The sequence below is a fragment of the Lolium perenne genome, chromosome 3, assembly GCF_019359855.2.
Source record: "Lolium perenne isolate Kyuss_39 chromosome 3, Kyuss_2.0, whole genome shotgun sequence".
Classification (NCBI taxonomy): Eukaryota; Viridiplantae; Streptophyta; class Magnoliopsida; order Poales; family Poaceae; genus Lolium; species Lolium perenne.
The window spans coordinates 83,684,365-83,694,668 of record NC_067246.2 but is presented as its reverse complement, the minus strand read 5'-3'; the positions used below and the strand labels follow the sequence as shown (position 1 = coordinate 83,694,668).

Sequence of the window (10,304 nt, the reverse complement as noted above, 5' to 3'; positions counted from 1 at the left end):
TGCGGCATTTACATCAAACTATGGCAAGACAATGATATCAAAATGTAGTGTAAAACGCGGTGCCTGGTCTAAACCGTCTAAACCGCGTGAAGGTTATGTCAAACTGAATGTCGATGCAACATCTAACTTGGAAAATGAAGTGGGAGCTACGGGAGCGGTAATCAGAGATGACATGGGAGGTTTCTTAGCAGCAAGTAATAGCTATATTCCCCATGTTACTTCGGTAGAGCTGAAGCAAGGGCACTCAAGGATGGACTCATCCTAGCGGATCAAATTGGGTGCTCTAAGATGATTATCAACTCTGATTGCTTGGAAGTTATTCAGACAATGCATGATGGTGGCATCTCAGCTACCGAAGCCTCCGCAATTTATGATCATGTTATTTTTGAGCATTGTAATTGGGAAGCTAATACTGTAGCTTATTTTCTTGCTGCTGCTCGCTTAGAAGGGGATCAGACTTGTGTCTGGATGGGAGATCCTCCTGATTTTATTATTTCTAGCTTGATAAATGATGTAACCTTATTTGAGAATCAATAAAGTTGGCATGATGGGTTTCCCTAAATAAAAAAAGGAAACATGGAGAATTTCAAAACATGAAAAGATAGACGCGTTATGATTAGTCATTGCCAAATATTTTCCGTGCGCAGATCCAGTGAACCTGCCAGCGAAGAATTAAACAAGGGTGATGGTTAGAATTGGCAGTTCGTTAACGGGCCCTAGCTGTAATGACCTCATGCTTCAGAATGGGACAGCGTTCCCCTTCGAGTTTCACAGAGGCACATCCGAACCCAAGGAATGGCCCGGATTTGTTCAGGTCAAGATCCTAGTATGAAAGGATTTGCTTAAAATCCCTCGCAAAAAAAAACAGATTTGCTTAAAAACAAGGTATCGGTTGAAATTGTAGCATTCAGAAGCATCGGCAAGGGGAAAGCCTGGTTTCTGTCTCCCGCTCCCCAACAATGTCATCGTCGAGTGAGGAGTAGGAAAAGGTGTCTCTCGTGGAGATGTGGGCATGAGTCAAATGCCTAGAGATGTACCTTTCATAGTACATCGCCGCTCTCAAGGGAAGGTGCTCTGCGCTGACGGACGCGTGACCGTCATGCCATCGTTCATGCACATGTCGACACCCATGGGCTTGGAATACTTCAGGGTATTCGACGACTTCTTCGGCGCCTACTCCACGAAGCACCTGGCAGGCGGCCGCATATCATCGTCGTGATGGGGATGCATGAAGAGCTGGTCGGCGAACCTCAGCGGTCCCCGCAATTCCCTCATGACCTCGAGGACTGGTGGAGGAAGATCGTCCTAGATGGGTTCCGCCTTCTGGATGACGAGTTGGTTGCCAGGGCCGAGAGTGGCATGCTCGTCGGCTCCTCGGGTATCTTCATGATGGCCCTGGAGAAGTACCTAATGCTCGCCAACTGCGGCACTACCTAAAGGGCCATGAAGTACCGTGGCAAGGAGGTTGTGGTAATGCTTCCTCTTTTTCTCTATTTTACTACTATGTCTAGAAAATCCACCGGATCAAGCTACCTTCACACCCTATGTGTTTCGATTTTCATATGTTGTTAGTGTTAGGCATGAAATGGGAAAAATTGCTTAGGGTATGCATGACCTCTTATTTATTGGGATTCTTCAGAGAAATCTACAATATTTCATCCAAAATCCTCATCACATGGTTTCCCGTAGACACAAAATCAAGCTTAATGAATGAAAATTATGGAAATTTCGTCAAGCATGAGAGAAGGGAATTGATATAAGTTTACTCCTAATAAGATATTACTATTAATAGTAACTAGTCATCAACCCGTGCCCTGCACGGGCTTGAACTATATTTCTTATTGGATTATATATATCATGCGCCGAAAAAAGTTTAGAATATTATATTTTTTTATAGTTTGAAGAAAATTAAATTTCTTGTGTTAGTCCATATGTAAACAATTTTGGGTATGCATTCATAATTCTTTCATAATATGGTGAGTCAGCAATTTGTGGGTATTGGTTGAACTGTGTGAGCGTGGTTGTATCTCTATTTACACTTATTGTTTCAAATAATATTTTAAAGGTTGCAACTCAGTAAAACATTTTCTATCCAACATCAGATTCTTACTTTATGTCTGTTCACATTTATTCAACCTGTAACATTAGCCTTTTATAAAAAAACATATATGGATTTTTTAATCTCAAAATTCAATGTAAATTAGTTGCTTGGACTTGCTCGTTACTAATTACTAATCGAAGTGTAGCAACTTAATAAAATCTGTGTTCTAGGCAGCAAAGTTGGGGTCCACGCCCTGTAAGAAACTCATGTTGACACAAATAGAGAGTAATACACACCACGGAAAGAGCCCTCATTTGTTATCATCTTCAGATATTTGCAACAACTTTTGATTATCACCCCCATCGCTATAAATACATGAAGTTTAGGGCAGTGAATAATCTCTAGTATCTTTGGCTGCAACTTTTCGCATGTACTCTCTCTGTTAGAGATTAGCGACTTATGAGTTTTTTAAAATTGTTAGACATTATAAATCCTATCTCATTTATTTTTGTTCCTCCAACAATGCACGTTTTCCTTTTTTTTTCCTTTCTTTTCTCATGCATGTAAAATTATTGGTGCATTTCGTAATTAGTGGTGTGAATTATGGAGTTTCTTGGTCTTAGGGAATTGTCCCTCAGGCCATATTATCCCTAAAGGAAGAAGTACATGTTAGTTGCAAATTACAAAACTTTATATTCTGAAAAAATTACCACGGCGAATATGTCGAAATTATATTTAAATCAGCAAGATATATTATTTTCCCACCACACCTTTCAAAGAAGTCATGTTGGCATACATATATAGTAGTTAAAATCATTTAAAAAGAACTCCATTTGTACGCCATAAGACATTTAGTGCAAAATTAATCTAAGATCCAAGAAAATCCGTATCTCCCCGTGTGCATTTGTAGAATTCAGACAATATTTAACAACGATATATGGTTTTTATATTCTATTTCTTTGGATACCATTTAGGAAAATAGAAGATATGATAGATAATATATACAAATTCTCTAGATGCGATTCTAGGATTTTATTTTATAGTAAACATGATTTTCTTTTAATTGTTGGAGATAATGTTTGGGTCCCATATTTTGTAATGGAAGTAGCAAAGAGTTACTCCCTCTGGTTCAAATAATTACTAAAAACCGATGCATATGCGCACCAAGACATGTCTAGATATATCTACTCTCAGGCAATTATTTTGAATCGGAAAGAGAACTTTCTTATATACATAAAAATACTATATGTATACCTGACTCGTAAATCCCTCCTTTTCTTCGTGTATGTAAAAATTGCTTCTCCGTTAGCCAGTAATGGAAAATTGATGAGTATGTGTGCTTTACCTCAGAAAAAGAAACTACCGAGTGTGATCATCGCCTGGTTTACATACCTAGGGCAGAGACTCCATCAGGCCGGCCATTAGCAAATCGACTGTGCATATATACACCACAACTTTACGCATCTGCGTGACATCATATAAGGAAATTAATCATCACTAATTGGATAGTTCAGTGCACACATAAACTGATATGTGAATAGTATAATATACTTTTGTTAGATATCCTTGAGGCACTGCGATGTCAAGTACGTATATATAGACAAAAACTGACATGGACATGCATGGCTGTCAGGCGGTTGGCAAGATTGCTACTTGATGTACTCCCCTGAAATCCTTGCCTATGTGAAGAAGAAGGCACCCAGTCAATGCGGTGGAAAAAATACTTTGCCTTCGGGATATCACCGTTCTTTAATAAAAAAGCTTCACGGTACATGGAGGATACCAGGATGGTGATGGGCATCGAAACATGCGGCCTTGCAGCGGCCGGAAACTGGGATGAGGAGAGAAATTTGCGGATCCCGGCGAAGTGAAGGAGAGCGGCGGTTTTTCCTTTTCTTTTCTTGATGCATCTAGGCTTCCGGGTGAGTTGGTTGAGATAGGAAAGAAACCTCGGACCACGGGATGATCAAACCATCTAAATCGTTAAGCTAGAAGATGGTACGGCTAATAACATCTTATTTCTAGGATTAACCTGGTGGCTCTGTGGGAGTCTCCAATTAGATACACACAGCGTGTTTGGCATTCAATGGGAAGAGGAACGGGAGTTCGGAGAATGGAATTAGTAGAAGGATTGGGCATGGGAGTTTGCTATTTAGTCCCAATCCTCTGATTGCCATCGGATGGGAATTATCATGGGACTTCAGATTGAAACGTTTTTTTCCAGCAATCTCACGAATTAACAGAGTACCCCTAGGGAAGAGATTGGTGGGAATTAGAGAGACCAACTCCCATTCCCCATCTCTATCTCTACTATATTAAATGGCTAGAGGTGGTGTCCCATGGTACGTCCAGCCTCCCACCTCGAATCAAAAATAAAACCCCACGCCTCTCGTCCCGCACGGCACGTTTATACGTAAAAACCGGAATAAACCAAACACAAAACCGGCTGATGGAAACGACCAAGCAGGTCACCACCCAGGCACCCACGCACGGTCTTTGACCTCTCGTCCCGCACAGCCAAAACGAAAAAAAATTCCCCTGATTGATTCCTTACCTTGCCGTCGATGTGCCGCCTCTCTCCGGCCGCCCCTCTCCGGCCGCCTCTCTCCGCCCCCACCCTCTATGCAGTCTACCGTCAGGCTCGCCGCGTCGCCGATTCCTCCTTCTCCGCCCCCCCCTCTCCGGCCGCCCCTCTCCAACCGCCGGTCTGCCCCGTGCGGGTCAGTCCATGCAACCGCCGGTCAGCTCCTTGCGCGGCAACTGCCGATCGTGGAGGTCGTGGAGATTACCACCTCCAGCACAAAATGCTCAAAGCCCCCTCCCCGCACTTGTTCTCCCTCGTCTCCCGCCACCTCTCTCAAATCCGGCGACTGGACCAGCTGCTGCCGCCACCGGGAAACCTCCAACCACAGAATAGGTCGGACGCCGCCGGCAGTGGCCACGCTGTTGCGTCGTCCATCTTGCACGTCGCCCACAGGAGGGCGTGCACAGGACGTCTTCCTCCTCCTTACGCCGCATCTTTGGACGAAGAAGCGTTGGTCTGCTACACCCCTCGACATCCTATGCGCGCATGCCCCCATGCACTGATGCTGCTTGTTCTTTTGGTTTGATTGAGATTCATGCCGTGCAGGTGGAGGGTGGTGGCTCCAGGGGCAGTGACCATCGCGACGAGGCAACTGCAGGGTACACGCAGGAGTTCTACTTCCACAACCTGCTGCTCGAATCCTATTCCTTCTACTGGTTCAGGAGGTAATGAACATTTGTGTATTCATTAGGCCTCAAGATTGTGCTGTTCGTGGTTAAACATATCAGATCATCTCCTAGAGTACCTTTTGAATTGCAGACAAACATGTCTGACATAGAAGCCTACATGCTCAATAGGAGCTACACACACTGGTATATGCCAACAATCGATGGGGTTGGTAGATGTGCTCATGTGCAGAATTAGGGGACATCATCCCCCTCCCTGTATTATTTACCGCAGATTGTGGTGTTTCGATTATGCCCATCTACTCGATATGGCTGTTTAATCTTGTTGTCAGATTCTCATTACTGATTTTTTATCTAGAAATTCATCCTATTATAATCATAGATGAGCTTGTTGTTTGCTGTGATTTCTCTGTGCAATTCGGATTATAAAAACAGATTCGAGTCCTTGCATTGATGGCGTGTTCTATAATGTCGTGGCCTCCCTCAGATCTGGTCATTTGTTTCTACCATATTATGTAGTAAAACATTTGCAATTTGAAGGGGAAAGCTTGAACAAAACAATATTTCCTGCTCTCTGTTTGTGTAATGATAGCTTGTGCTCGACGATTGCTGATTATTTTCCCGGACCAGCATTAGATGAAATATTGACACAGTAAGCCTTTTCAGGGGATCTAACACAATTATAATATTTTGTGCACGAGAGGAACTCCCTAATCGAGTGGAAGGAATAGGAAGATCCTAAGTGAATGGCACTAACTGCAGAGTTCCCTCCTTAATTGTTAATATATCTTACTGATCTTTTTCCTTAGCAAACCCCACACATCCACATGTGAGGTTCTGTAATTCGGTAGCCAATATTAGCTTGACAATTATTTGGTTCTGGAAACCTGAAGGACAACCTGAAGGAAGATGTATTTTTTGTGTTGTTATTATTCTTTTCTCCTTTTCACAATCATACAAGTGAACATGCCATTTTTTTGCAGATACCTGACCAAGGTTTTCATTATTGGCCACATTATCTGGATGAAGTTAAGTTAGCAACAAAGTTAGTAGGGACCCTATCTCTCTACCGCTGGTAGCCTGCCAAGCATTCAACAAGGTGAGAATTCTTCATTGATCGTTGGTGCTAATATGTACAAATCATGCAGTATCTTGCAAACATGAAAGCAGAATCTGTAGCAAAGACCTGTGTCATGGCCTATGTTTATCGTGATCACTGAATGGCCTCACTTTAAAAAGACTGTAGCATGATAAAAGCAAACCCTGCTAATGATATTCCTTACTGCTTCATTATTTATTTTCAGTTGCTTTACCACATCAGTAACAATTGACAAATTTAAAAAAGGAACTTTGTATATGCTGCTTTAGAAATTGTATTGGAGAGGGTGCATACATTTCAATAAATTTGTAACTAATTTGTGAGCAACCTGTCTAGATATATTCATCTTCAATCTCTGATTTTTTCAACTACAACGTTTGTTTGCCGGTCTCATATTTATCAGCCTTCGGTGTAACACCTTAAGCTGGATAGATGTAATAAAAATTCTAACCAGCAATGTAGTTAAAAGTGAATATCTAGGACATTCAGTGAACACTACTATCTATCTTCTAAGATTTCTCAAGAAGATTTAGTTATTGTTGGAGATTTCCCCATTGTTTTGGGCGTGCATTTCTTATTGAAAATAAGCATATTGTCCTGAACAGATTGTTAGTTGACCCATCACACAATTTTGTAGCTTGCTAGATTTCTAGACGAACCAGTAATCATCTTTTTTTTCCAGGAAATCTTTGAACCTGGACAGTATTTCTGGATCCTCTCCTGGAAAATAAAAAGGGCCAAGCTTATTGCCAACCTTATTATTTATATAGAGCTGCAGGTCAGCACATGTTGCTTATCTTTCCCCTATAGCTTTATGGTTTTTATTTTATGGTCATTTCATATGCTCTCTGCCTACAATTGTTTTTGTTCTTAATTTGCCTCCCACAATTTTGCTGAACTACTGCTTAGATGAATGTCTGTGGTTGTGCTGCACACTCTTTCTATGGTGTAATGTTCAATTTTCATGCATTCTTTTTTGGGACGATAAGATTTTCCATGCAAGTGCGCAACCATTAAGCCTTTAGTATCTTTTCTTATGTAGATGGCACCCATAAAGCTTATAAACAAGAGGACTTATGCGGACTTCACAGAAACCCCACGGAAACCTAGGTTAGTTTAACTTATCTTCTCATTCAAAAAATGAAGTACTAGCCATCTTACACTGTTTATTATAGATTTAAGGATTTCGATAATATTGAGTATGCTGATACCTACTCAAAGTGGAGCATTCACGTGAGGGTAGACGTGAAGTTTCTTCCTAACAAATACAATGACAACATTTGCTTTGTTCTGATGGATAAAACTGTAAGTTTCAAAGACTCTTGATAAAATTCCTAAAATGTAATCATGTGTTTATCATAACCTTACTTTTTATGCTCAAACACATTCAAGGGGGCAAAAATAGAAGCAACCGTTTGGGGAAATGCTGAAGTAGCGCGATTCAACCGCATCCTACAACTTGGTTGCAAATATACCATTCATAGAGTTATAATTAGTCCTAATGCGGAATCTGTTGAGTTTAGAGCGATTGAACACCTGTTTGAATGCCGTTTTGATCGAAAGACAGTGGTTGAGCCGTCTCTGCCTATTGAGTTCCCAATACTCCCAAAGCATCTGATGCCATTTTCAGATGTAGCCAAGCGTCCAAATAAAACATTTGTAGGTATGTACCCTATATTTTTCACCTACAGACCTGTGATCAATACAACTACACTATTCCAACTCGACTAATTAATGACTTTTTGTATAGACATAGTTGGCATAGTCGTTCACTGTTGTGAACTTGAACGTTTTGGGAGGTATGGCAAGTATAGGGAAGCTATCTTCGCGGATGCTTGGTATGTGTAGTTGTTGGTACATACACAACTCAATTATCTTATGGCATATTAGTAAAAATATGTTTTTCTAAAATAATATTTGAAAAACTTCAACCTGTAGGGGCAATCTTATAGCCGTTGGCATACAGGGTTTACAGTTGATTCAGAGCTCATACCTATGGTCAACGGCTGAAGGCGGCAACCCTATTGTCATTGCAACAATGTTGCAGAAAGACATTAAATTTGGTAATTGATTTATCTGCATCACCATATACTGCATATTTTAACTTATTTTTATTGAAACACCGGGGTAATTATATTTGTTCAACTTAACAATAGGTGATCTGAATACATCAGACCATACAAACATTGCATTCAACCCAGCTCATCGTGCAGCACGTCCTCTCCAGGGTGAGTTATTTTAACACAACACTAAGTTACAAATATATTAACACACCTATTGGGATGAACCTTGATATATATGCATATTAAATTCAAATTTAAACATGCAGATATCCGCCAAAAAATAATTAGTGGAGCGATTGACATGACCTTCGTGCAAAGGTTTGTTGAGAGAAGGTCAGCCTTTGTCGCGATGGTGCTGGCTAAAAGAGATGCACGCTACAGGAAGTAGATGACGTGGGATTGTCTGTTCGCTGCTGTAGTTTAGGGAAGCTACATGCTATATGATTTCTGTGTGTCTATTGTAATTTGGCGAGGAAACAGAATCGTATATTGTATTTCGTCTGTTCAATGTATTTGTTGTTTAAAAGAACCTATTGTGTGATGGCTTGCATGTATCAATACTGTTTCATTGGGGTTTATGGCATTTCTCGGTCTGATTTTTAAACAAAAGTACTAACCTGAAATCCTAAAGGCTTCATCACATAATACTTGGGCAAGCTTCCCATCTTTCCTGTATTACCCTACTGTCTAGACTGTATTAAAACATGGATAGGGTCGTACTGTGTGATCCCATGTTTTGGTGGCAGATTCCTTAGGATAAACAAAACCATAGCTGAAGGTTTCATCTTGACTAGCTGCAAAACAAGATGGTGAATCCAGTCAGCAATCAACAAACATATTGGTTCTGAGACAACTAAACGTGAACACACGATAAATATCTCTCAATCAATCAGACCAGAAATCATATTGGTTCTTGTAAAATTGTTTAATTTCACAAAATGAAAATTTTCCTGATCTGCTATAGTAATACTAGCTTGTGCTGTAGTTGCAAATAGATTGCTTCTAATGGCACTTTTTAATATTCGCCCTATCTTTAAAGATAAGCAACATTGAACTATCAGAATGTTTATTTATCTGAAACTCGGTTACTTTGAAGCAACAGGAAAAATAAGACCGAGGATTATTGTGATCTGAAGTGAGAGAGGAAGAATTAACAAGCCAACAAGTGAAACAGTTGCATTCAGAGAAATATATCTTTTCCTGTGGATTATCAAAGGTTTGCGAGGAGTAGACACAAAAGTGTTGCAAAGATGTCACATCTTAACCAAGCATCGCGGAAAGGAAAAGAAGGTTACAATATGCTAACCCTTTAATACTAAGTAGACCGAAAATTTCCCCCATCACATGTGACATACTAATATGGCCCATGTTTTTCGAATTATTGATCTATCAGTTGTTAATGAGCATCGGGCTTCGAAGCAATCCCGCAACATCTATGTGCCACGTCCTCCTAATGGGATTTCCATACATGAGCCTTCGAACACTCCAGTTATTTCATCGTCCGACGAAGAAGAGGGACATACTGAATTCCTTACTCCGTACTCAACTGAATTTCAAAGCAACCTTGCCAACACCGTGATACTACAGGGCGAAGGTTCAAATGGTATACACTCCGTCTGGTAGCACAGTATAATGTTGCCACCTGGTTTCACGCCTAATTATCTTTGTAAATGTGGTACACCATACAGGTAGTAAACATGGCAATGATGTCACACGAAGTTCAGCTACTGTGATGGCAGACCAAAGGCAACCAATCGCAAACACTGCAGAAGATAGAAATCGAGCAAGACGTGAACGAGATAGAGCTCGGCGAAATAGCTTGACAACCGAGCAAAAAGAGGAGATTAATGCACGTAGAAGAGCAGCTCGACAAAACAAAGTGCTCGAGGAG

General features: G+C 40.8%; 1 protein-coding gene across 1 annotated transcript; it reads left to right on the top strand.

Annotated features, from left to right (window-relative positions):
- The first annotated feature begins 4,898 nt into the window (after positions 1–4,898).
- Positions 4,899–8,993, top strand: LOC127341770 (uncharacterized). Its single transcript, XM_051367697.2, has 11 exons — positions 4,899–5,079; positions 5,172–5,290; positions 6,235–6,350; positions 7,033–7,128; positions 7,393–7,460; positions 7,526–7,655; positions 7,743–8,013; positions 8,101–8,188; positions 8,289–8,413; positions 8,507–8,578; positions 8,680–8,993. Exons 5-11 carry the CDS (start codon positions 7,393–7,395, stop codon positions 8,799–8,801), a joined length of 876 nt encoding a protein of 291 aa, XP_051223657.1. The 5' UTR covers positions 4,899–5,079; positions 5,172–5,290; positions 6,235–6,350; positions 7,033–7,128; the 3' UTR covers positions 8,802–8,993.
- The last annotated feature ends 1,311 nt before the right edge of the window (positions 8,994–10,304 follow it).

Excerpts from the sequence above, each read along its gene's own strand:
- LOC127341770 (XM_051367697.2), top strand. The coding sequence starts at position 7,393 with ATGGCACCCATAAAGCTTATAAACAAGAGGACTTATGCGGACTTCACA. Across the intron at positions 7,461-7,525 it reads GAAACCCCACGGAAACCTAG|ATTTAAGGATTTCGATAATA; the intron begins GTTAGTTTAACT and ends TGTTTATTATAG. Across the intron at positions 8,579-8,679 it reads TGCAGCACGTCCTCTCCAGG|ATATCCGCCAAAAAATAATT; the intron begins GTGAGTTATTTT and ends TTAAACATGCAG.